The sequence below is a fragment of the Mus caroli genome, unplaced genomic scaffold, assembly GCF_978045245.1.
Source record: "Mus caroli unplaced genomic scaffold, Mus_caroli_1 scaffold_18, whole genome shotgun sequence".
In the NCBI taxonomy this organism is placed as follows: domain Eukaryota; kingdom Metazoa; phylum Chordata; class Mammalia; order Rodentia; family Muridae; genus Mus; species Mus caroli.
Genome location: NW_028227273.1, coordinates 16,601,846 through 16,628,774, shown reverse-complemented (window position 1 = coordinate 16,628,774; position 26,929 = coordinate 16,601,846). Strand labels below are relative to the sequence as shown.

The window sequence follows — 26,929 nt, the reverse complement described above, 5'->3', positions numbered from 1 at the left end:
TTCAGTTTAAAAGTCTTAAGGCACGGTCCGCAGAACCATTTAAAACAGTGTTTTCTAAGAACACGATTCTCGGGATGTTTCAGTGTCTGCTAATTGTGTTAGTTCAGGGGAAACCAGTAGGATTCTCTTGAGAAAAGCTGAAATAGCATTTGGTAAACTAAGCCTTCATTCTCAACATTCTTGGACACTTCCAAGATTTAAAATCCTGACCCACTTGTGTTCACTTACGGTTATCACTGTCTAGGTAGCTTGCCCTGTCCAATGCCCGTTGCCAATGTACAGCGTCTCTCCAGACTTAAAGTGCAGAACACACTTTAGGACATGACAGGGTTGAGAATGTTAAAGAGCATCAAGAACTAGCAAGAGTTGGAAGATGTTGGTATATCCCACACCTTCAGAGACTACAAATATAATAGAATGTTCCGCTAGGACTCATTTGGAGAAGTAATTGTGTGCCTTACAGGTTCATATCGTAATCCCAGCACTTGGAAAGCAGACATAGGAAGATCAGAAGTTCAAGGTCAGCCTCAACTACATAGATAGCTTAAAGCAACCTGAGCTACATAGGAAACAAACCTGTCTCAAAGAAACAAACAAGATAATTATAACAAATAAGCCACCGGCATGATTCAGTGCTACGTGCAGGTAGAATTAGGTCTTTTCTTTATTATAAATCAGTGTTTGCATTTCCCAGGTAAGCAGTCTGCTGGGTGTACTTTACAAAGACCAAGTTGATCCCCATCACCAAGATTAACCTTCTCTCTCTCAGCGCTTTGAGGATTTCTCTACTGACGGAGGGACGGTGTCTCAGTATGGGACTGCTCGCTGACTCGCAGTCTCTTCACTAGATAGTCTAGGGATTATACTATGAATGTTCTCAGCTAGGTGTTTTGAGAGTAGAGCTAATTCCTGTGTGGCCCGGGCTTGTAGGCTCTGAGGTTCCCAGGATCAAGCCATGACGGGAAAAAAAGGACTGGGTAAGAGAGAGTTCAGTGGTGGGGGTTTAACAGAAACCACAATTGTAGTCAGGAGAGAAGTTAAGCCCAGATAAAGCAACTCAGGAGGAGAAAAGAAGGGTAAGGCCAAAGTTGCACACCTCCAACAGCGAGCATTCCTCGTTCAAGAGTCACATTATGACAGAGGTTCACGGACCAGATAGACCAGAGTCAACCCAGCCCGTTTACCAGCCGTATGATCTGGGACAGTTAGCTTGACCTGCCTGAATCTTGATTTCATGACCTTCTTAGGAGTGATGTCAGAAGTTGTGTGTGTGTGTGTGTGTGTGTGTGTGTGTGTGTGTGTGTGTTTTATTGAATGTCTCTTTAGGCCAGATGCTGTTTCACTTTCTACCGAGCTTTAAGCCTATTGGTTGTTGGATGGATGGCAGCAGTTGCAAGAGAGGGTGAGGCTTACAGATGACTTTTGTCCCTGCCTAAAGTATAGATGTGGTAAAGTAGCATGCTGCCCAACAGGAAAAAGGAGGGAGCAGTCATAAGTTAAGTGACAGAAAACAAGTCACGTGACCTTACCAACCAAGTCATCTCCATGTCCAACACACGATCCCACTGTATAAACAGTGCGTGGCTTCCACTTCTCTCCAGATAGCTTCTCCACCTCTTCCCGCATCCCTTCACTCCCCCAGTGCTGCGCAGTGAAAAAGCCTTGCTATTGCAGGACGGGACCTCCTTCCACAGTCAAGACTCTCTTCCCTTTCCTGGAGAGTTCTTCTGGGCATCTCTGTGGCTCGAACCTCATTCCACCACTGATCTCCTCCTTGTAGCTGCCCCTCCCTCTGTGCAGTCTTCAGTTCTCTTATTCTCTTCTGCCTCCTTGCTTTGTTGCTGTTGATAATATCGATCTTTTTTCTCTATCACCTTTTACTACCTTATAGACCACATGAGAGCAAGACTCGATCTCAATTTCTCCCTCCCCATCCCTTGTACGCTCCAACCGCCAAATCGATTGGTGCTCAGTGAATATTTCTGAGGGAGTTTCCCGGAACTGTAAATGTGGGTGAACTCCTCCTGAGTGTTTTAGTTTTAGTTGGACAGGGAGGAGTTAGCAACAAGGAAAATGGTCAGCTAAGTGGAAGAAGAGGGTAGAGCCAGGTAAGAGATCACCTGCCTGTAATCACAGCACTTGGGAAGCAGAGGCAGGAAAGATCAGGAGTTCCAGGTCTGCTGCTGCTACAAGAAACCTTTGAGAGAGAGAGACATAGAGAGTAAGAAAGAAAAGGGCTTGGTTTGGGAAAGAGAGTCATATCTGTAGTATCCAGCACTGTGTGCAGTGTAAGGTGGGGTACACTGCATTCTTGCTTTACCGCTGATGAGGGAGTTGCTTGAGTCTCCTGCCTCGGGTTTGTTTTTTGTTTTAATCTACAATCTTAGGTGTCACTTTGCCTCTCACCCTGCTCTGTGACTTGATCTCTGGGTCTGCTTCAGCAGAGTCAATTAGATGCTATGGAAGTGTGTGCTCCAGTGTCATCATCCCAGCACACCGACCTCATTCAAAGGTCACAGTCTGAGCTAGTGCGGTTTCAGAGCATCCCAGTCTTTCCCTGAAATCAAGAAAATGGCCCGAGGACTGAGGCTTGCTTGGCAAGCTAGGGCTCTGTGGGCCCCATCCTACACTTGTTGTTGGAGCTCCCGTCTCTGAAACTGATAACACTGAAAGGAAGATGAGGTGTATCCAGTGAGCCCCTGCTGAGACACGCCATGTAGGAAAATTACAGGGGAATTTGGCTCATTGTCTGTCTTGTTAAACCGGCACATCATGGAATTACACATCTTAATCAGCTCAGCTCATTGAAACTCGTGTGGAGATGGAGTTCTTCATGCTCATTAGCGTCCATATTGTCTTCAGTCCCTGGGGTAGTCAGGTTTTATTTATGTCTCTGTTTTGGTTTTTAGCATATATCATTTTCAGAAAAAGAAACCTTAAGAGTCTTGGGTTCACAGTTAGTCCAGACCTGAGTCTGAGCCACATGTCATCTTCCCCCCTTGGGCTTTGTAGTAGATGTTGACTCTTCCCAGTGAGTGAGTGAGAGAACTTCCGGCCTGTATTTTGATGTTTGGGCAGATCTTGGGAGAGATTCCCATGGTTGGCTATGCTTAGCCAGAGGACTTTCACCAGACTTCTTAAGCTGCCCTGCTCTTTGGGTAGTAAATAGACTTGGGACAATCTGTCCTTCCCACAGAAGTGCCCCCACGCTGCCTTGGGCATGAGCTTTTAAATTCTTTCTCTCCCATTTAGAAGAGAAGCCAGATTGCACCAAGGCCCGCTGTGAAGTGCGGTTCTCTCCACGTTGCCCTGAAGATTCCATTCTGATCGAGGGCTATGCTCCCCCCGGGGAGTGCTGTCCTTTACCCAGCCGCTGCGTGTGTGACCCTGCGGGCTGTCTGCGCAAAGTCTGCCAGCCGGGATACCTGAACATTCTAGTGTCCAAAGCCTCAGGGAAGCCGGGAGAGTGTTGTGACCTCTATGAGTGTAAACCAGGTATGCGCCCGCTGGCTGGGCAGCCTCACCCCTGCGTGGCAGAAGGCAACAGGGCCCTGCTCGCCTTTCCTGGGCCTCTCTACTCCCGCCAAGACAAGCATTCTTAATCTTGCTGCTTTGGGTAACTTCTCACTTCAGGACTCTCATCAGAGAACCAGAGGAATAATTCCCTGGTGCACAAGCCCCATTGGAGAGGCCACCACCCTTTTCTCTGTCTTCTGTATTTTCTTGCAAATATGTTTGATGGAGCTGTTGTGGGAAGAGCGTGGCCCTATGGTTACCTGCTTCATTCCCAGAGAGGCGATCAGAGGGCCTCCTTTGCAGATGTGTTTGTCTCTTGAAGTTTGACATTTTGAAGCACTCAGACCCAGAACCATTCTTTTTGGATAAATACATGCATCCGAATGGCAGATGTTTTATAAGGAAATGGCCCCCATTTTCTTCCTTGGCAGTCCCTCCCCATCCGCCTTGGCTTTGAAGCATGCACTGTGCCATTTGACTGTTTGCACACCTCCCTTGCCAGTATTGGAATTCTTGTCACTGTCGCAGCTGCTTCTTGCTTTATCGTTTATCTAACAGCCTTGCCCTTGTGCCAGCGTCTCTAATGTAGTCTGTGACTAGGTCTAGATTCTAGTGATTTCCTCTTTGCAAGTTTCTAATGATTGATCAGTTTTTTAAAGTGTTTTTTCTTTATTATTATTATTAATTTTAGTTTTACTGATAGCTAAATGCTTCAGGCAAAGCAATCCCTTGTCCATCTCTTGATCTGCTCTGTCAGAAACCCTTCTTGCTGGTCCATCACCATCCCATAACTACATGGTCTCTCTCTGTTCTCATCCTAACTCTGGACCTCTGTTTGAGACATACCCCGGTTGTGGAACACTGATAGAAAGAAAGGAGAACCTTGGATGGGCCCTGGGTCTCAGGGAAGCGAGGCAATCACCTGCACACTTGTCAAGAGTCGTTATATCATTTGGGGGTTCAGAATGCCAAGTAGACGTCGCAGTGAACAGTGTTTCTTCTGTTTGCCCCCTTTCAGTTTTCAGCGTGGACTGCAGCACCGTGGAGTGCCCCCCTGTCCAGCAGGCCGTGTGCCCCCTGGACAGCTACGAAACGCAAGTGCGGCTCACAGCGGATGGCTGCTGTACTCTGCCAGCAAGGTTGGTTCGGCACCCGTTCAAGTTTCCTTTCTGTCTTTCTTGGCTAGCACCGTCCCAGGTATAGTTTTCTCAGGCCTGCCTGCAGCTTGCTTTCCCTTGGGAAACTCAATCCCGGCCCGCTTCTCTGGAGGAACCACTGGACTGTTACTATACCTGCTGTTTACATATGTCTCTCCTCACATCAAAGCCAAGTGTCATGAGGTTAAGCCATTAAATCTTAAGGATTGAGGCTGCTCAGCATTGGGGAGGGGAGGGCAGGTCCTAGGAAGTAGATAGACAAGCAGTCCCCTCTGTATGTAGGACTCCATGAGAGTCAGGTATGCCATTTGATCCTTTGCAGAGGATCAAGACGCTGTTTAAGCCAAGTGCCCAGTCTGAAAAAACAGTGCCAACTTCACAGTGTTCGTCAGAGGGGGGGAGACTCTGGTCATCAGCAGCCATGCATCTCCTCACACCCATTTCTAATGGGGACAAAGAGGTGTCTGAATTCTTAACAGTAACTCTGAGGTATCAGACACATTGCCCCCTGGCTCGTGGGAGACAAGCTGCCATCATTTCAATCTCAGTAATAGGAAATCTGTCAAGTGCCATAGAATGAGTTTTCTGTAGGACACAAAGGCCCTGGGTTCTGCTGTTAATGGCCTTCAGAGTATTAAAACAACGGTAGCTAACAGTGCTTGCTTTCAGGGAAACTCAGTCAACTTCCCCTACCCCAGGAAACCTGTCCCTCTTCTTGGTCATTGCTGCCCCCCCCCAACTCTTTTGTACCCTTAACTCATTGCATTCTTACCATCTTTGTTCTACATCAGCACCACGAGCTGAAACCCTTCTTTATTTAGCTCTGCCTATAACCTTGTCTCCATTCTAGTCCCAGTTCTCAGGCATTTGGCATGCTAGCATTTTTATCTACTGCACAAGTATGGTTATAAAACAGTTCTATACACTAGGCATATCCATAGCCCATGGTTAAAGTAAACATGTGTTTGCTGGGGTTCTGTGCTGTGACCATGGTTGTGAGTGATTTTTGGCTCACGAGCTCAGAGGGTTTCAGTTCATTGTGGGGAAGGGTGTGGCAGGGCAGTTCAGCAGGTGTCAGTCCAAAAGCAGAGAAGAAGGAATGCCTTCACTAGGGGAACTCTGTCATTTTCTCCAATTTGTCCCATTGGCTTCTAGCCAAGTCATTAACACCATCCACATTCAAGGAAAGGTTACCCCCACTTAATCCTCTCTGGAATCGACCTCCCAGATACTCTGAGACAACCGTTCTTAACCTGTGGGTCTCAGCCCCTTCGAAGAATCACATGCCAATTATCCTGTATCTCAGATATTTGCATTACAATTCCTAACAGTACCCAATGAAATCATTTTATGGTTAGGGGTCACCACAACATGAAGAACTGTATTAAAGTGGCTTGGCATTAGGAAGGTTGAGAACCACTAGACTAAACACTGACCAGTCTTCTGAGGGCGATGCGGTTAACAATAGTTAAGTTTCCTGTTGCAGTCATCAGACTAGGCACCTAGAGTTTCTTCCCATAGTTGCACTTTTTTTTTTCTTGCCTCTGATAAAATACATGGGGTTGTTAGTGTCCTAGCCTTTCTCTGCAGAAACCTAGGATTGCCCTTTATACTGTCATGAAGGGGACAACAAAGAGCTTTGTGAAGACAGTGTTTTGGCATACTAACAACCTCTCTGCGACATCAGGGTGCGGCATTTATGCAAAGCTGCCATGTGCCAGGGGATGAACACCAGTGTACCCATAGATCCGCCAGTCACCAGCAAAAACAATGCAGCAATGCTAGTAGTGACAGATGTCCCTGCAAGGTCTCCATGAAAAGGAAGATGTTACAGTGTATCAGCTCACTTTTACACTTGGGACTTAGCACCTCCTGTGTGTTGGGGGTCCCGGGGGACTTTTGTCCCACTCCCTCTTGTTGGGTGAAATGCATTGCAACTGTAGAAAGACACAAAATCTCAGCTTAAAAAGAAAACCTCACAAATAATTAGGCTTAGCAGTGAGTCCTCCTGTCTTTTTGAGACAGGACTTGAGTTCCAGGCGCTGGTTGGATTTCTCCCCACCTGGATGGCTTCCTGCCAGCTGTGCTTAGAAGAAATGTTACATTGGAGCAGAGGTTGCACAAGGTACCTCCTGTTTCAGCCCCAAGCTTCCCTGAGTCTGGGAAACAGAAATCTTAGGGTGGCTGTTACTGTTTTAATGTAGTTTTGACTTGGGCGTTCACCTGAAGAGTGGTCCTGGGCCAATGTGTCTCTAATGATGGAACTGAAGAAGCGAGGAAGAGGGAAGTCATTCAGAGCCCCGCTGTAAATTATTTGCAGAGGGGGGCTATGTTCTCACAGCTCTTACTTTCCTGTGTGTTAGATAGGCAGTGACCCATGCCTGTCCCCTTCGTTGCTACACACTCACCCTTTGTTCCGGCCCAATCGGTGCTCTCCCCAGTGTTCTCATGCTGCTCAAGGACTGCAGCTGCAGCTGCCCCTTCCCATCTTCTGTTTCCCACCCACACCACCCCCAGTTACCTGGGCTGCATCTGCCCTCCCTCTTTGATGATCCCGTTTCCTTCCTTTTAAAGTGTCTTTCATCTTCAGCCCCTACAGATATCTCGTGTACCTTTCTGCTTCCCCGCAGTTCCTCATTTACCTGCTTATCATAACGCTGTTTATAATACATTGACATCATTAGGTTTTTAATTGTGTCCCCACTGTTCCCTGTGCTTCACAAAATGTGGGTACTTGTAACCTCTAGTATGCAGATGCAACAGGGCCAACCTGTATTTAGAAATGGATGAAAAAATGACTGAATGAATGACTGAATGAATGAAGCCCATGAGTGCTGTGTGTCTCACTTTAAAAAGCCTTGCAGGCTCTCCCAGACCCCTTCTTTATGTTCTAGTCTGCCTCAGCCTCAGTACTATACAAACTTGGCCTCCCCTAGCCCCGCACTCCTCAGCACAGTGGGAGTCACCTTTATCTCTCCACTCCACCTTTTCTGGTATCACTCATCCTGCAGGATTCCAATTAAATTCCATTCTATTCACATGGGCTTCTTGTACTAGTACCTCCTCCTACATCCTGGGAATTCAGATGTAGCCCATCCAGTGCTGTCAATTAATCACACATTTCCTTACACTATTATTTAATGGTTGCACACACACACACACACACACACACACACACAACTTCACCAGCTGACGGATATTCTTAGAGGTCAGCGATTTTTGTCAGCTTCCCCTACCCCACCCCTGTGTCTGCATTAACATTGCTAAATGCACAATCTGTATGATCAGGCTGGGGCTTGACTCTGCTGTGTTTAGCTTAACATATGAAGTGGGTCTCTCTTAGGAAAGAAGTTTATAAGTCATACTGTGATAAGAAAATGAAAGCCCAAGCAAACATATAAAAACAGAAATAAAAAGAAAACTGCCTGATCTATAGTTAACAACATTCTAAGAAAAACTGATACCTTTATTCTTATGAGAAAACCAAGTTTGTGGCACAGTGGAAACCAGCATACCCCATGTAAAATCCTGTATACAATCTTAATATATAAGGCATTGGACTTGCTCCCCTGGCTTGTAAAGACCATTGCTAAGAAGTTGGAGCAAATCTAATTGTGAGAGGATTCAGGAGGGGGAGCCCTTTAAGACCGAAGAGGGTAAATATCTGAAAGTCCAGCTGTTGAAACTTACTTCTCACCAAGAGCATTCACTTTGAATTCATGGGTTTGCTATGCGATTATACTTTCGAAAGGGGTTTGGTTGGGACTCTCCATGTTGAAGGGTAAATTCCTCCTGTTCCTAGCAGTACTGTCTGAGCCACCCAGGCTCCTGAGTACCTATTTCTGTGAGCCCTGGCTCGGCTTGTGAGTTTCCTCCTAAGCTGTGTGCTAACACTCCACCCCACCCATTTACAGTCGTTCATGCATCAGACCAGGCCTCGATTCCGCTCTGTAGCTGTTCATAGCAGGCCTGGATCGTGCTTTTTGCTTCTGCCCTGATGAGTTCTGATTTTCCTTCCCACCCCTGGCCTCTGTAAATGTGGGTTATTCTTTTCTTTTCTTGCAGCATCTCTGCTTTTTCTCCATGGTCCAAAGTCCATTTTGGGGTTCTTTGTTTCTGTTCTGAGTGACTCGTGAAGGTGATGAATATCTGTCGCTCTTCCCTGTGAAAGAATTAATTGTTGAGCTTCATCACTACCTGGCAACTTGGTGCAGAGTTGCAGGCATGCTAAATGTTACTCAGTCCCTTCCTCTTGGTACCAGTATGGGATGTTGGCTAAGGCAACTCATCCTACGTTCCAAGAGAAGAAAGAAAAAAGATAAGAATTAGCAACCAGGGGCTTTAAAGCACCACTGCACGGTAACGGAAGGAGAAGTGGAATGCCCTATAAGGTTGTGACCTCTGTGTTTATAATGTCTAAGAGTGCGTTCATGATACCTGTGCATGTACACGCGCTGTCATGCATAGGGGATTTGCAACAAGAGACACCTGCCATGTCTTGTGAATGGACGCAAATGCTGTCTTTGTGGAGATGGGAAGGCTGTCCTTAATCAGCATGGGGACAGCAGTGACAAATACAGGTTAACTATGTCACATACCTTGCTAATTACAAACCTTCCTCATTCCGCCATTCCTCCAGCAAAATGCAAGCCGAGAGAATGTGCAGCTAAGTCAAATCACAGCCGTTCGGTGGCATGAGAGGTAGAACAGGTCTGCCTTCAGCTCAGGATTCTCATCATCCCTGGGTTCTTTCTACTGTGTAACGAGCCAGCCCCAAGAGCAGGACAAAAGCAAGGAGGCTCCCTAGGTTTCACTGTTTGGGGTGCTGGTCAGGCAGTTCTCTGAAGCCATTTGGGCCAGATGCCATTTGTGTCTCAGAACAGCTGGGATGGCTCGAAGGCGAAAAACGTGTATGGTCTTCCATCCTAAACTTACCCGAATGTGCCAGAAGGAAGAAATGTTATAGTAAGTGCCTCTAGACCATGTCTCTGCCATGATGTATCGTTGAGGCAAGTCACAGAATAATCCCGTATCTGAAAAGTAGTGGAGTGGGTGCTACCTTACAAAGGAAGACGCCTCAGGGGATTCCTGACTATTTTAATCCACCGCGGTATGCATTGAACAAAAAGAGGTGCCCTTCAGAGCTGATGTCCTGGTTGAAGAAAGTTCCCAAAATCCTGCGGATGAGTGACCCTGATCCAAACACTTGGTGTTCTTCTGGCCCTGGGACTCTGTGTCTTCTGGAACTCAGGCAGCTTTGTCGTTCGTCTCCCTATGTACTCAGCCCTCTTCCCTTCCCACCTGAAGGTCTCAGTGCAGGCACATGGTAAGGTGTCTGTCTGGGCACCACCTCAGCCTTAAGCATCATTTAGGTGACCATAACTCAGACCTTCTCTCCTTAAGAAATACTGGGTTTTTCTCTGCTCACACAACGGAATTGTCATTGGAGTTGGGAAAGGGGGTGGGGTGGGGGGTGCAGAACATCTTATTCATGAGACTAGGTCAGTTTTTTAAACTAAAAGCTATCTATAAAGGATGGAGCATAGAAATCCAGTCACTGGTCACCCTGTGTGGGAAAAAATGGATCTACCAGGCGAATCTGGAGGGTGGTAGTCATCTGAGATGCACAGCTGTGAGTCCATGCTCTCCTGTCACCAGGCCTGTCACCAAGCCTAAAGCAGAGCTTAGCTGGGCTGTCTGTTAGGATAGCAGCCATGCCACTATTCTTGTTTCTTTCCTTGCTTGCTTTCCCTACTCTAAAGCCGTCTTGAGCGTGGATACCTCATTTTTGTAAAGTTTCCACTTTGCCTCTATCATTAATCACCAGGTTTGAAGATACAGACTCACGGGGCAGACAGCAAACTGTTAAAATATGGAGGCAGCAATACCACTACACCTCACTGGAAGTCAGCCTAATTATGTAGAGCATTCCATGCCTTTTGGTATTTTTGAATGTTACTGACGAATTCATTTACTATATAGTATGGGTAGTCATTCATTCTAAATTTAATGAGAGTTGTCTTAAACTCTTAAGTTCTGAAACATTATGTTATCAATTTCTACCTATAAATAATGTTTTCCTTAAAAGTTATTGGAGAAAAAAATGCAAGCCAGTTATTTTGAGTTTGAAATAAATTAAGTCATTGTTTATGATACCCAGAAGCTTAAAATAGACTTTGTTCTGGGTTGTGTATGCTGTGGATGCCAGGTTCCCAAGCTCCCTTTTGGCTCCTGCCTCTCTCTTGACCAAAGGGCCTGACTCCCTTCCAGAACCAAAACCCAGAGCATTTATACCTCGTGTTTTTTGAGACACTACATCAAAAATCTTGTTTTTTTTAATTTTTAACTCAAAATTTTTAAGTTCATTTTTTCCCAGCTCTAAGATAATTTAAAAAAAAAATCTTTAGACTACCTGGATGAAAATGTTAATGAGTGGCTCCTTGCTTCGCCAAGAAAAAGTTCTTAGCATATGTTTAGCACATGAAAGGTCCAAGTAAAGTTGAGGGAAAGGGGCTGAATCTTGCAGCTCAATCCAGTTAGCAAGTTCTACCCCATGCTCCCTCTTCACAGGCACAGTGTGTGGGACACCAAGCTCCCTGCCTAGAACAGCAACAGAGCCTGCCTGGCTGAGCATGAACCACACGGGTGGTTTGTCCCCTGTGGGCCAAGTCACTGTCAACCGCCATAGTGTCCCCAGTGCAGCCACTCAGGATACCATATCTTCCCTCTGTGATTGTCATCTGTGAGCAGATATGTGCCTGAGCACAGCACATTTGGTAGATGAAGTATATTCGCTGTGTCACGTGAACTGGGGCACTAGAGTCAAGGCCTGTCTCTGCCTGAACGAAGCGAATTCTTGCTCTGAGCCAGGAAGAAAGGCAGGAAAGGGTTTACGTCGCTTTCACCTCTGGGTTCCTCGACTTGTCTGAATCTTCTCAATTGGACGAAACCCCAGACATTCGTGTTAGGAACTTCTTAGGAGAACAAAACAAAACAAAACAGAAGGGAAACCTAGGAATTCCAGGATTCGTGAAGATAATGGAGCAATAGACAGAGCCACGCAGCGACAGGAAAAGGAGAAGAAGGCTGTAGGTTAGTCCTGGAAGAAAGATGGCTGCTGTTTCAATCATTTCGTCTTCTTAGAAAGGGCCAAATGAGACACTCAGACTGCTAAAGTAGCTATCGAATCCTTAAGCACTTGGATTATGAAGACTGGGTGGTAAGCAGGCAAAATCGATGATAGTGTTTGGTAGATGGCAGCGTGACTGTTGCTAGCTACGTTTCCTTTTCATGTGGATGGATAGATCCTAAGAAGGAAGGAGCAGAGACTGTCTGGCCAAAGCAAAGGCGGCTTCTACAAATAAGGATTTACCCTATTCAATTGCTATTAGACAATGGAATGTGGATTTCTCTATCGGTCAGCTGCCTTGGTATGTGTGCTGTGGGAAGGACTTGGATGGAGAGGGGGAGGGGGCTCCCCAATGCCTTTCCCATTCTCTCTGGTGGACCACATCAGCCCAGACATGGCTGTGCACGGATGCTTAGTGCCCCCTGGACCTAGGTGCAGTTTCCCCTCTGTGAAGATCCGTTTTTCCCAAGTTTCCACTGTTTGTCTTTCTTCTCTCACCCTTCATTTAGCTCTGTATTCTCAATGTCTCTGTGTTTTACACTTAGTGGCACACACACACACACACACAGACACACACACACATACACAGACACACACACACACAAATTATATTTTGGGAGAGGTTTATATTTTGGTTTTTTTTCCCTGTGAGTCTCAGTTTTACTTTTCTCCTCTGATAGCCAAGATAGTTTCCAAATCACATCCTGTTCTGTCAGATCAGCTCCAACCTTCAGGAAGGGAAGTCCCACGAAGGCAAAGACATAATCTACATGCACTGTCATGGCCAGCGTAAAGGTCAAAGAGAGTCTCTCCTGAAGACCAGGTATTTGCCCTCAGATGCTTCAGTTCCGAAATCTAGGATGCCCCCACTCTGCACGCCCAATTTCTTTGCATTTGTGTATGTGTGAGGGGGTAAAAACCCTCTATTTTGCTAGTGCTCTGTTGTGTGACAATAATAGGATTCTAGCAGATCGCTAGCACACTGTGCTTGGGGGGGGGTCGATACAGACATTTGGGAGAGGGGCATTCTGGAGTTCCAGAATTTGCAGCCTGCAATGGACTCATTCATCCCACATGAGGCCAGCAGAGTGGAATCCTTGGCAGTGTTCTCCTTCCCTTTAGAAGCATGTACGTTAATAAAGATTAATCTGCAGTGAGTGAAAATAAGGTGTACTGACTGTATGTGTGTGTGTGTGTGTGTGTGTGTGTGTGTGTGTGTGGTGGCGTGCTCAAATCTGATAAAACAGTTCAACAAAGACTCACAGAGGGAAGACAGAGAACACTGGGCTCACTGTGGGGTATAACTCTTGCCAACATGAAAGGCTGCCACAATTTCTAAGTATCGCCAGCAATGGGTGCAAGAAAGCTCTGGACTTCTAGAGGGTCATCTGATACGGTTACCATCAGTAATCCTCCTTCAAGAGAAACGCCCAATTACAGACTTGTTTTCCACCAAGTAAAAAAAAACAAAACAAAACCTAGATTACAGAAAAATATAAATCAAATGACCTGCCCAGGTGTGTGCTTCCTTTACAACAAGACGGAAACCAGAGGACTCAAAAAGATACACACGCGGAAAATGGTGGAGGGTGCCTACTGTTAGTCCTCCATTTGCCCTAGTTTCTGATTTTAATATCACACTTCCTTTCCTACTGAAAACGAAGTAGATTTGCTCACTCCTCTGCTCAGCCACATCTGAGAAATGGGCTCTGAGAAAGTGCAGCAGTCACTTAACAACCTCTCTGCTAGTGTGTGGAGCCTCAGGTAGGTGACTGAGCTTCCCTGAGCCCCTCAACACCTCTCTTATCTCTAGAGACCCACCTGCTCTGTCTTTGAAGTGTTTAACAGCGCCTCAGGGTGGGTGTGGCAGACCAGGGACTATCAACAGAGCACACCCACTCTTCCCTGACAAACACACATTAAAGCTGACCTTCCTGGAGGGCAGTTAGGGGCTCCCCTTTAAAGCTCAGAACTCAGAGAGACCTCTTCTCTCACCTCTGTGAAACAGGGGTATGTACCCCTGATTATTATCGGGCCATATGTGTTAGGCACGATGCTAGACTGTTAAAAGTTGTGCTGGGTAATTAAGTTGCTTTTCTCATGCCAACTCAAGCTCAGCAGTAGAAATTGTCCCTGAATATGCAGTTCCAAGAAGCCTTTATCAAATTAAGTGCCTTGTAGTGAAGTATCCTCTCCATCTGTCCTATTCTCCCATCTCAACAAAGATGGGTCTTTTTTTTTTTTTTTTTAAAGATCAGTCTGTTAGTAGACATTTTTAAAAATTCTTCTTTGTGGTATGAAGTGTTGTTCCCTTTAATTTAAACAATTCCTCCAGATGATTTTTTATGATAAATTATACAATATGTAAAAGTGTACATTAACATAGGCATTTAAAGCATTCCTGACTCTTTGACACGCTATGGCAGTAGCATCCCCTTTTGTTTTGAAACACATGCAAAAAAAAATGGTTGCAAGTATATTTGAAGCCCTTCTTTCTCAATTTAGAAAAGAACATTTATTCTATTGCCCTCTGTCATAGTAATTTTTGGCCCAAAAGAGAAAATCAACTCATGGCTAAAAAGCCAGAGTCTATATTAAACTCTGATGTTTTCTGAAACAAAATAATTGTAAGAATTCCATGTTATTATTGGACCTATCCCCAGATTGAAGAAAATATGCTTTCCTAGAAGTTAAAGCCCTTACCCATTAGAAATGCGCTCCCTCTCCAGTAGAGTGCCTGCTTTGTCAGTCCTGTACTCCAGATGTGTGAGTGCTCCGCCTTTCTGTACCCGAACTCTGGGCTTGTGTGGTCCTCCATGAATTGAACCCAATACCTAGTCTTTATTTTGTCTTTGTGTTAGTCCTGAAAAGAAGTAAGGCTGTATCGTCCATTGACTTACGCTTGTCCTGAATGGTTCAGACTTATCCATCCCATTGGACAGAGGTCGCAGCTGTTTGTAACTGCCCCTGGCACTTGGTCGAGGTTCAAGGTTGGTTTCCCTGGTAGATATGGAAGAGCTGACGGGAACCCTCGAGACAGAGACAACCGCTTTCCCTTGGTCTTTCTACAGTGAGTGGACCATGCAGGCCATCTCCCAAGTCATCCTTTCCTAGGATGGATTTGGGAGAAGTGTTACGATTGACCTAAGTCATTAGTTACGTTTGTCCTTTCTCGTCCTTGGCAAACATGTTCCAGAGCCTTCATGGATGCCTGGAATTTCACATGGGACTAAATAAACTATATAATCTGTTTTTCCGATGCATATAGGCCCCCTAATAAAAGCACAAGAAGATACTCAAAACAAATGAAACACAGCCATTATAGTGACATGACTGTCATAAAAATTATTCGTGCTGGTCATGGTGGCTTAGGCCCATAATCCCAGCACTTGGAGAGGGAAGCAGAAGAATTACCATGAACTTGAGGCCGGTTTGGGTTTGTAGAGGAGGAGTCTGTCTGAGACTCTCAGACACGTGCACATACAGGATGTTAGTTAAGGCTTAGGATTGTTTATTTCTAGAACTTTGCCTTTGGAAGGAGTAACTGAAAACATGAATGGAGCAGGATGGATTAATCTAACCTGTGCACCCTAAGAGGAACAAGACCTACCTTGTATATGTTCCCTTCACTGCTGTCTAACACAATTAAATAATATATTTAACTGCATTCTGTGGATAATCTGGGGCAAGTCCCAGCATCCAGACCCTGCAGTTTTGACTTGTTCAGGAAACAAATATATAGAATGTTCGTCATGTACCTGGAAGGAATAAATTGTCTACGATGTCAAGGAGCTTTTAGTTTAAGGGAAGACAAACATGAATTAAATCACAGTCATCTTCAGCGAGTGTTGCATATTTTAGAGGCTGAAGTGTGCAAAATAACGAAAAGCTTATGGGGCACGGAGATGCAAATTCCTGTTTGGAAAGCTGTCAGATTTGACTTTTGAACTGAGTCTTTCAGAATGAGTCAGAGTTCATCAGACGGAGAAAGACGAAAGGGCATTCTAGGCTATTAGAGTCATTGATTTTTTTTTCTTCAGTTTTTAAATGTGTCTTGCAGCTGAAAGAATTTGTATTAATCTCATCTATCTTCATGACTCAAGAGAAATGGAATGGACCCCCCTCCAGATAACCACCCAAAAGCAAGACTACATCACTTGTTTAAGATTTCCTATTACTCTCCTCTTACTTAAAAAACAAAAAACAATGCTTCTTAGAATAGATCCCTTATTAGCCATCCTTAGCTTGCCTCTCCATCATATCAGCTACCTGTTCCTTGGTAATATTTCCCTGTCCTTATCTTAACATGCTATGCCTCTCATAGCCTGAATCCTTTGCCCCAGACTTGGCATAGTAGATTGTTTTTTGCTTTCTAGTCAGTTCCTCTGCACCTAGAATGTCTTCCTTCCGTGCCCACGCTACTCAATCTGTGACTTCTTATGGCCTCCCTCCCGCTGCCACACACCATCAGCCATTTGCCACTGTGCCTCCAGCACATCAAGTAGGTGGGTGGGTCCTGGAAGATTCTTCCAACAGGGATCACAGATGGACTGGCTTCCTCAAGGAATGCGCTCTTCCCAGCAGCCTTTGGCATAAAAGAAGTCACTAGGTAGATTCTCAGTTTGCAGTCGGCATCCTTGGGACTCACACCACCCCTGTGGCATGTTTCTTTTCTTGAGATGACTTTCTTTGGCATGTTTCTAATAATTGCCAGCATCACTAAACTGGCGTGCTTTGCATAAAAGACAGGTGTCTTGTGAACAAATGATTGTCTCTGCAAAGGACGAGAGTGCCGCCTCTTGGGACACGCCTTCCTGAGCCGTCAGCTCTGTTCATAGGACTTTGCTGGCTTCCAGGCTTGCGGTCCATGGTGAATATGACTGAGAATTACGCTTGTGAGACCAGATGCAGGATGAGGGAAAAGGGTCGGGAAATGTAAAGATATTAGAAAGATCAGTCTTGGGTGGGTTCCTCTTAAACACCAGAAGAAGGAGGCTCTTTTAAAGAGAACCCTCCATCAGGAAAGGGACTTGGGAGAAACTAGTAAGATCTTGAAGTAGACAACATCACAGTATGAGTGCAGAGAACTGGGAAGATGGCCTGTTGTCATCTGCAAACGACTTCAAAGACGTTGCTGATGGAATAAGGATTTAAGTGGGACAGGGATGGAAGCAAGGACCCTGGATCTTGAAGGCCCACGTGAAGTCAGAGTATTGAAATTGCATGGTCTACTCGTCCTGAAACCTCCTAAATTGTATTAAAAGGGATGACAGGAGTGGGGCACCTCCATGTTTCCACCAGTGAGCTGGACATTTCTCATGTGTCGGCTCATTTAATCCACACAGCAGTCTTATGACATATGGAAACTTTAGCCACTTCTATTTCCATGTGGTTCCGTTGAGACTAGGATCATATAACCTGCCCGAGCTCCCAAGGTCACATTGTTCCTAGGTAGCCAGAACTCAGAAATGAGACTATCTTGTGTCAGTGTCCTTTCTAGAAGCCTCCGGGTCTTGGGTAGGAATTTGAGCTACAGAAGGACATGGGAGTGACCAGTGGTTAGAGACTTCTGACTTCCCTCCCAGGTGAGTGTGGGGGTTCCCAGTCTCACTGTAGACAGAAGGATGTCTTTAAAAGAGAGCCAGGTAGGGGTTAAAATATTTGCATGATGTGTGGGGTTTGTTGTTGTTGTTGTTGTTTTGTTTTGTTTGTTGGTGCCCAGATTGGCTCCTGGGGTTCAGTTGGAATGAAGGTTAGTATAGATGAGTTCCTGGTAGCAGATCAATACTTTGGCAGATGTATGTTCTCCAGACGATGAGAGCCTATACAGTCTGCCACTTACCGCTAAGGACAAGGATAAGAGGCCTGGAGTTGACTGTCCAGGGGCATCCAGTTGGATGTCTAGAGTCATCTGCTTCAGTGCCAACCTGAGCTGCATGTGTCTGGATACCTGAAGCCATACGTGTAGCCCCAGCCGTGGAAGCCGAGCTTAGGTTTTCAAGCAGAAGACTTGTCCAGATGTCCTCAAGTCAGTGCTTGTTCTCATGTTCCAGGGCAGGTGCTCAGCAGCCTCCACAAATCACAAAATGTGATTGCATGCACATTTGTAAACAAGCCTATCCCATGCTCCGGAACATCCATTTCTTTCTTCTCTTTTATAGATTATTTATTATATGTAAGTACTCTGTAGCTGTCCTCAGATCCCTTTTCTTCTCTCTTCAGCCTCGCTCCCTCAGGCCCTCAGTTGGCTTCAAAGTGAGAATGTTTACATTGGCTGTATTAAAACTTATTCTCGCAGCCAGAGAAATAGCTCAGCTATTGAGAGCACTTGCTATTCTTTCAAAGCATCTAGGTGGTAGCACCTAGGGTCCTAGCACCCACGTGGTAGCTCACAACCATCTGTAACTCCACTTCCAGAGAATCCAAGGTCTCTGCTGATGTGATTGTGCACGTGGTGGGTGCACAGATACTACATAAGGCATACATGTACACAACGAAGAAAATAACGTTTTATAAAAATCTTCTTATCATGTCTATCCCTCCTTTCAGGCTGTGATGTGATATTTTCTCTTCTGTCCTCCTTATCTTGACTCATCCTCTGGGTATCCCTCCTCCATCCTGCCAGCCCATGAAAAGCTACACCAGTAACTTCTCTCAGACCTAAGGAAGTGGAGGAGAAGACCCTCTGTCAGACACCTGAGCTGCACAGGGTGGTTGGAAATGTCTGCCAAGTCCCAGCCCTAACACTTTCAACAAGGAATACTTTCAGCTCTTGCTGGTCCTCTGGTCTGGCTGCTGGCAAGATTTCAGCCTCTTCAAGCCTATCCCAGCATTGTGTTAGCTGGTCACATCAGACAGGCAATTTACAGAAATCGCCATTGCTCTGTTATCACCATACCCTTTCTGTGGGGCACAGTTCTAGGGTAAGCTTGTATTTTCCTACAGTGTGCCACTTCTCCTTCAGCTTCGCACCATCTGCTTTCTAGACCTCCAGCGTCTTTGAGAAGGAAGCCATAATTGTCTCTTGAGAAATGCAGGAAGAGAGAAACCAGGATGACTGTCCTAGTTTCTTAATTGTCTTGGGTTTGTATCTTCCCTGCATGAGAACATATCCACCTTGTTCTTCCTCTCAACAGAACAAGACAAGCATTAACAGCCACAGAAAACTAAGTTCCCTTCCCCTGTCTCTAAGGTCAAAGTCATAAGAAATAAGCGGTCACCTGTTATGCTGGGAGCAACTGCCTCTACTGGGGAGGGACCACTGGCAGACAGCAGTGAGGGATCCTCTGGCTGGCTGTGACTGGTGATGAAGATTCAAGGAGCTCATAGGGGGATTAGCTGGAGGAGGGTGAATTCCGGTCAGTAGTCCTCCAGGGAGTGGTAAATCTCTTAGGGAGAGACAGGAGGGAAGTTCAAGCTGAAGGATCTCCCATAGGGAGCTATACTATTTTCCAAAGTGGTAGTTGAACCGTTGGTTCGGTGTCAAACCTCCTTCTTTGGGATGTTTTATTCGCTGTCCTGTTTTAAATGTACATATTCCTGGAAAGAGGTAAGGACGTGACGCAGTAGAGCAATACAGCATCAGATTTCACTAATGGTGAGGCTGCTTTTTATAGAACAGGATTCTGTTTTATGCAGCATCATTTCTGCTCCTGACAAGCCATTTCATTAACAGCCTCTGCAGCCTTACTGCTGCATTAAGTATAAGTATAAAAATGCTTCCTCTTGCCTTGTCCCCCTTTGGTTGGAGATAGGGACACCTCTCCCGCTTTGAAGGCTCAGGCACTGTCTTCAGATGTGGAGTGAAGCCAAAAATTTGGTGAACTCTTTTTCTAGAATACTTCACAACTTGGACTTGTTTTTCTTGTAGGATGTGGGCAAAGATAAGTGTCTGTGTTGGGAAAGATGGGACTGAGATGGCATATAGCTTTCAGTGTCCCGCTCTGGAGAGATGTTATAATGGACGGATGTTGGAATAATATTTGCTATTTGTGTGCTAGCACCCACTACAAGGCACATTTCTGAGGCACTCCTGCACTTTGCAGAGAGGGCTTTGGGGTGGCGGAAGACTCCCTCCCCCGCAGCTGCAATGGTAATATTCCCCTTGTTTAGTGTCCTTTAAAGTTCCTCTCTTCATTCTTGGTAGGCAGACAGACAAGCATTGATTTTTTTTTCAGGGTAGTTTTTCAGAACAGGTCTCAGCTGCTCCATGACTCCAGACCTCCAGCATTTAGCACGCCATTTCTTCTCCTGGAATATAGAAAGAATAGATAAGTTGGCAGCTCTTATACTCCAGGCAAAGCAAGAATCGTGGGGAAGCTGAGGTCGGGGACACAGTGACCCAGGCCTGAAAGTCGGGATTGAAGGACAGCAAGAAGGGAGAGAAGTAAGCAGGTGCAGATGTGCTGGGCTTTAGGAACTGGGTATCAGCCAGTGAGGCGCGATAGAAACGAGTCTTGATCAGGCAGCCGCACTGGGTGGGGGTAGGGAGTCATAATAGTGGCAGTAGAGTTTCAAAGTTAGAAGAATGTTTCTTCTGAGCCTGTGCCTTATTTCCTGGGTGAGCAAATCTCCTGGGAACTGGGTGGCTGATAGTTTTTCATTGTTCTGGTGGGTGCCAAGGGCATAAGTCACTCTCTCCTTCCTCATTCCTGAGAAATGCCATTCAGAGAAGAAGGAGCCTTTGTAAGGGATGGTGAGCACACGCTAACGGCTGTCCCTGCCATGACAAGGTTAAGAACTAGTGCGGCTTCCTCAAGTGAGAAGCAAAATTAATCCACCCGACCCAGCCCTGCACACAGAGGCTGGGTGATGGTGCCTGGGGAATGTATGGGAGTGGTCCCTCTCTGGCTGGTCCTCAGCTACAGGACCCCAGATCCTGTGCTGTAGGCAAATCCCACTGTCTTTCTTTCACATTGTGATCTGAAAAACCCTGCCCCTCTGAGTTTCCCATTCCCAATGTAGAAAAACAACGCAGGACCAGGAGGCTGGCCCAGCAGGTAAAGGTGCTTGCCACTGATCTAGTGACCTGCGTTCAAGTCCCCAGAACCACATGAAGGACAGGGAGAACTAACTCCCAAAAGGTGTTCTCCAGTTTACATGTGTGCACACGTGCACACATGCACACAACCGCTCGAGCATGTGTGCGAGTGCACGCATACACACACACACACACACACACACACAAATAAAAAGAGGAATATTAAAAGAAACAGCAACAACAACAACAAAAACCAAGGCATGCCCCCAAAGCTCTAAGTTAACAGCAATGAATGGGAAAGGGTAGGTTCCAGCTTTTTGCTGGATATATTTGTTGCTCATTTTCTTCTTCCATAAGACATCACCTCATTCCCTGGGGAAACTGACAAGAGAATCAATATGATTGTGTTTTCCTAAAATAAGCAGGTACTCTCCAAGACTCAGGTACCCTGTCTATTTATTGTTAAACGTCAGAGGAGGGAAAATTAATCCTGGAGAAATCCTTTTGGGTATGTGATCCTAAGGGCTGTGTGTCCTCAGTGGGGACGAAAGGAGAGGCAGAGATGGGTGGGCATCTGAACTACTGGCTGGGGCATTCAGTGAATGGCGGGTTGGCCATTGGTGTTACAATGGGAGAGAGCAGATCATCCAATACTGTGCTCCAAGAGACCAGAGGCCAAACTTACACACAGGAAGCTGTGTCTGGGAGGTTCTGCACTGCCTGGGATGGAGCCTCCTCAGGAAGTGAGTGCCCTCTAGGGGTTTATGTGATTTCTAAGGGCTCTTCACCATTCCACTCAGGCCCTCAAGAATCCACTACTCTAGGAAAAAGAGGGCCACCCCTCTTAATCAAGCCCCACCTAGCTGCAGCAATGATTACATTGTGCGGAAACTTACTATCATGACCGTTTTGACTGATCATTACCATAATATCAAGGATAGCATTAGAGGCCTCTCCCCTCCCCAACCCCCGCCTCTGCTGACAAATTACCTATACAGATGACCACTTCTTTGAAATTAAAAAAAAAAAAACAAAATATCCTTACCCTTCTTATTTTATGTTCTCATTTATATGGATTCCAAAAAATAGGTTAGCATGTTAGATATGCAGGAGACATATCTTACAGACTTGTAATGGCCAGGGCTGGAAACAGGGGAAACAGGGGAAAAGCTGCAGTGGTTTTGCTTGGGGTGAATAAATAGTTACAGGATTCTATACTTCAGGAGGGTAGGTGCTGTGTACGTGGCTTTCATCCCATAGGGATGAGACATACGCTCAGAGTATCCTTGGGTTGCTCTGTACGGAGGGGACTTGTTTGATTTGACCATCTAGGGCCTCTGCCTGTATTTCCCTTGCTGTCTTATCTGTTTGTTAAACTAACTAATATCTCTCTTCACTTCCAATTATGCCTCATTCTGTGCACTACCTATATACACAAAAAGAGCATGTGACCAAAGCACATGGTGAGCAGAGTTTCAAACGAGTGTGCCCAGGTGTTCAGAGGAGCTGATGTCTACAAGGCAGCTGGACCCACGGGCCAGACACAGAACACTCAGGAGGCAGTTAGCAGCGAGCAGCAGAAACAGTGAAGCAAGAGTTGGCCTAGGGCAGAGAGGGAGCATTGCATAGGAAGAGATCTGGGTGATGAGTGCTTCTCGGAGACACTGATAAATGGAAGGAGGTGGGGGTGGGCGCAGGAACAAAGCTGTAAGCTGGGTGTGGCCTGGCTGGGGCAAAGGGAAGCAGCACAGGAAACTGGGGAGGGGTGAGTGATGACATCAACCATGCTAAGCATCTGTCTCATGTTAGTTTCTTAATCCATCTGTTTTCTCTTTTGCCTTGCTTGCTCTTACCCAGGGATTGGGGTAGGAGGGAGGGGAAGGTTGGGGGGGGGGTAAAGAAATGATAGCAAAGGAGGGGGTGAGGACAAAGGTCACTCAGCATGCTTCAGCGCTTCCTCCAAGGGACTCAAAAGAAAGTCCCGCTTCTTCACATGGAAAGCACAGAGAGCAGGAATATGTACATCTGTATGGTGTGGGCAAACTGGGGGTAGGGGTTGTATTAATGGCTACCTGGACAAATGAGGGAGACCTGTGAGCAGAGGATGCATGTGCATGGTGTTCAGCTGTAGGAAATTGCTATTGGGTCAGTTTCAACCTGACCACACACACACACAAAAAAAGACATTTTTGCAAGATCTAAGCCTTACAACAGGTGTGCAAGATATTTCAGGTCTGAGTCCAGATGTTTGCCTTTTCAGAGTCCTTCCTCAGTTCATTCATTTTTAAAGTGCTAATTTTAGGTTCAGAGGACTCTTATCAGAAGTCAAAGGATGGCACCAGGTCCGAAGCGTGTGCTGGCACCTGGGGGTAGGTAAGAGGAGAGGAGCCAAGAACACCCCAACCTACTAACAATCAACCATTTAATCTCGGTAGAAATTGTCAGAGAAAAAAAGAGCTTCCTTTTCTAAGTGAGTTTGCTAAGCATTTTTTGAGTAGTTTTTAGTTCGTTTACATGGTGCTTTTATGAGTCTCTAAGGCTAATAACAGGGGCGTGTGGACACCGGGAAATGTGGTAGATCTAGGGCAAGGTTAGTCATGATGTTCCGTGTGATGTGACTTCCCACAGTCCAGCAGAGGGTCCAGCCGAGAAGTGCACATAAGTATTCAGACAGAAGGGGGTACTAGAATGTTCGAGAACAACACCAGAAGAAGTACTTTTGGGGCATACGTGTGCTCTTGGGTGTTTAAGAATGACAATCTCCAACCTATCGCCAGGCAGAACGTGCATCTAGAAGATGCAGCAGAAACAGTTAGCTATTCTTGTAGGATGCCATCAGTTTTAATTGTACCAAGGTACTAGGAATCAGGTGTGGCCCCTCAGTATGAAGAATTTAAGTTGTATAGTTGTGTAAGAAATATGCCCAGCTCTGATCATAGCAATATGACTGTGTGCTTAAAACTGTAGTGGCTAAGCACTTGAGCATGAAGGACTATGGAATTACCATACTCTATGCTACAAGGCCAGTTCATAGAACTCAGCCCTAGAAGGTCGTTGTACTTCAGGGATACAAAACTCCACCTGTAAAACAAGCAGGCATTTGTCTTAAAATGTAGACAAAAATATGATTACAGTAAAGCATTAGTGAGGTTTTCACTCCCGTTCCCTCAGGAATCTAACCATCATCGCATGTAGAAGAACTCAAAGAGGAATGGAGGGCACAGTGTCTCATTCACATCTCTCCAGTGGCTTTTTCCTTTTCATTCATTAATTTATTTACTCACTTTACATCCCGATCGCTCGCAGCCCCCCTCTTTTCCAAGTACCCGCCTCACATGGCCCCTCCTCCCACCACCCTTCCCCCTTACCTCTCTGAGGAGGAGGAGGTGCCCCCCTGCATACCAACAAGTCACTGCAGAACGAGGCACATCCTCTCTCATTTAAGATCAGACATGGCAGCCCAATTAGGGGAACAGCATCCACAGAAAAGCAACAGATTCAGGGGTAGCCCTTGCTCCAGTTGTTGGGGGTCTCACATGAAGACCAAGCTGCACATCTGATGCACATGTGCAGGGCGCCTTGGTCCAGCCCTTGAACACTCTTTGGTTGGTGATTCAGTCTTCAGGATTCCCCAAGGGTCCAAGATAGTTGATTCTGTTGGTCTTTTGTGGAGCCCTATCCCTTCCAGGTTCCTCAGTCCTTCCCCCAACTCTTCCACAAGACTTCCCAAGCTTGCTCTAATGCTTGGCTGTGGGTCTTTGCATCTGTCTCGGTCATCTGCTGGGGTGGAGCCACTCAGACGACATTTATGCTAGGCTCCTGTCTGTGAATCCAGGCTGACAGATACAAACATAGCCTGGGGCTCCGAGGAGGAAGGCAAGCCTGCAGTGTCCCTACTGGTCCTCTGAGGACAGCTCAGCACATTCCCCTGGTAATTGGCAGGGGTGGCTACTGCATTCATTTATGTCCATTTGACACAGGGTACCTGTGTATCCAGTGGCTCTTAATGGTCTTTGATACAAACTTTAACTTCATTTTCATTTTAGTTTGGGGTCAAGTGTAAATGTCATTGAAACTCTGGGCCTGATTATTGAGATAGTCGAGGACTGTATGCATAATTTAATTTATCAAGGATTCAAACAGTAGGAGAATAAACCAATCACTCAAACAAGAAAGGGGGGAAAAGCAGAAGTAAAGAATCTATTAGTAATTCTTCCCTGATTGTATCACCACCCCCACTATACATAGAAACCCACATATTTCCTTCCACTGTCTTTCTCTTAAGGACAGCCCTATTTACCCCTTTCAATTCAATCTGGCATCTCACTCTGTCTTCCAGAGGCCAGCAGCTGTTTCCCTGTCTCTCATTGCTACGTCTGTATGCTGGGCTCCAGCTGCCTGAGCATCTTAGTAAGACGCTTGATTTCTTCACTTGCCTCTATTTATCGGCTCCTGTGTTTAGACAGATTTCACAGCAGATTTAAAGTCAGCAATGACCAGAGATCATTGCTCAGGAAATACCTCCTCATCCCTGTATGCAAAGATCCATGCACCTGTGGTAGCTTAGAATTCAAGAAATCAAAACTCCCTGCTTCCAAAGACAGCGGTCGCAAAGTCCATTTACTTAAGCCGTACATTCTTCTGTGTATAAAGAGACTTCAGTCTTTGGCACGAAAATGTAAATTAAGTACCTGCTCAAGGTGACAAGAAAGCCAAGAACTTAATTGAGGAGGGGATAAAAACCTCTAGAAGATGCCTACCCATCTCTAGAAACAAGGCTGCAGCCTGGGGCTACTGAATGGAGGGAACACTCATTCCTTGTGAGCATCCCTGACCTGTGTGTATAGAGATGGCCTTGCATCATCTGAAAGTGTTGCAGTGAGTACCACCTGGTTAATGAAGAAAGGAGGTGAAATGTATATTCCAAACTGGGCAAAGTTAAAGTGGGGCCATATATATGTATGTGTGTATATGTGTGTATATATACACATACACACATATATATACACACATATATACATACATACATATACGCACACATATACACATATACACACATACACACACACATATATATACATGCACATATACACACATACACGCATACACACACACATATATATACACACATATATACACACATACACGCATACACACACACATATATATACACACATATATACACACATACATATACGCGCACATATACACACATACACGCATACACACACACACACACATATATATATGAATGACATGAGATGTGGTTATTTGGAGAGTTACTTACTAGCACAATCGTTCCCTCATCCCTTCATCATACCAGGTAACCAGGTTGTATCACGTAGAGTAGGTACTTGCCACTTTGTTTGGGGGTCTCCCGACTTCTGTGTTGTTATTTATTCATGGGGTTTTCCTTCCCTTTTCTTTGGTTACAGATGCGAGTGTCTCTCTGGCTTATGTGGTTTTCCCGTTTGTGAGGTGGGATCTACTCCCCGAATAGTCTCTCGTGGAGATGGGACACCTGGAAAGTGCTGTGATGTCTTTGAATGTGTTAATGGTACGTGGGGTTTCTCTTGTTCTCAGAGAGTGTACATTTGAAAGCAGGAGGAGGAGGGAGGGTCAACCTAGCTATTTCCACCAGTGAGGGCAGGGTGCATACTTAGGGACATGCTGAAGATCACTCAGAGAGGAGGTTTGCTTAGTCACTGTGTGGCTAAGAAAGATAGGAAGGGAACTGTCATATTGTCACAGGGAACCTCAGACACTCAGTAGCAGATTATATGATAAGATCTGTCAAAAGTTCAATTTGGGAATGTCAGGGAAAGGGAGGGAACATAGAGCCTATTACATACTTTCTGTGTCATCCAGTGCCCTGTCCCCATTGCTGTCAGGAGATAATCTAACTGGAACCTCATGGGAGCTAGCACAATTTGAAATAGAAAAGACCTTGTTCTTCCAGGGCAGTGTTTCTATGGTAGAGAACGTCTTTGATCAGTGTGTGGGACCCTATCTTGGTCAGCTTTAGACCTGGCCTTCGAGAAGATGTCCTTCAACAGAATCTGCCTCTTACCCTCACTCTTCTCAAGACAGCTCGGAATTTGGCGACTTGATGTTTATTAAAGCTAGATGTTGGGAGAGTAGAAAACC

At 45.7% G+C, this 26,929-nt stretch overlaps 1 protein-coding gene across 3 annotated transcripts in view; it reads left to right on the top strand.

The window, feature by feature from the left end:
• Crim1 (cysteine rich transmembrane BMP regulator 1) overlaps positions 1-26,929 on the top strand; it is a 179,351-nt gene that overhangs the window by 76,647 nt on the left and 75,775 nt on the right. For 2 of the 3 annotated variants that reach the window (XM_085833189.1, XM_021186083.3), the window contains exons 3-5: positions 3,253-3,495; positions 4,535-4,655; positions 26,218-26,339. In XM_085833189.1, the coding sequence (XP_085689315.1) occupies positions 3,253-3,495; positions 4,535-4,655; positions 26,218-26,339 (486 nt within the window). The remainder of the gene's footprint in view (positions 1-3,252; positions 3,496-4,534; positions 4,656-26,217; positions 26,340-26,929) is intronic. The other variant, XM_029471628.2, reaches the window with a different exon arrangement.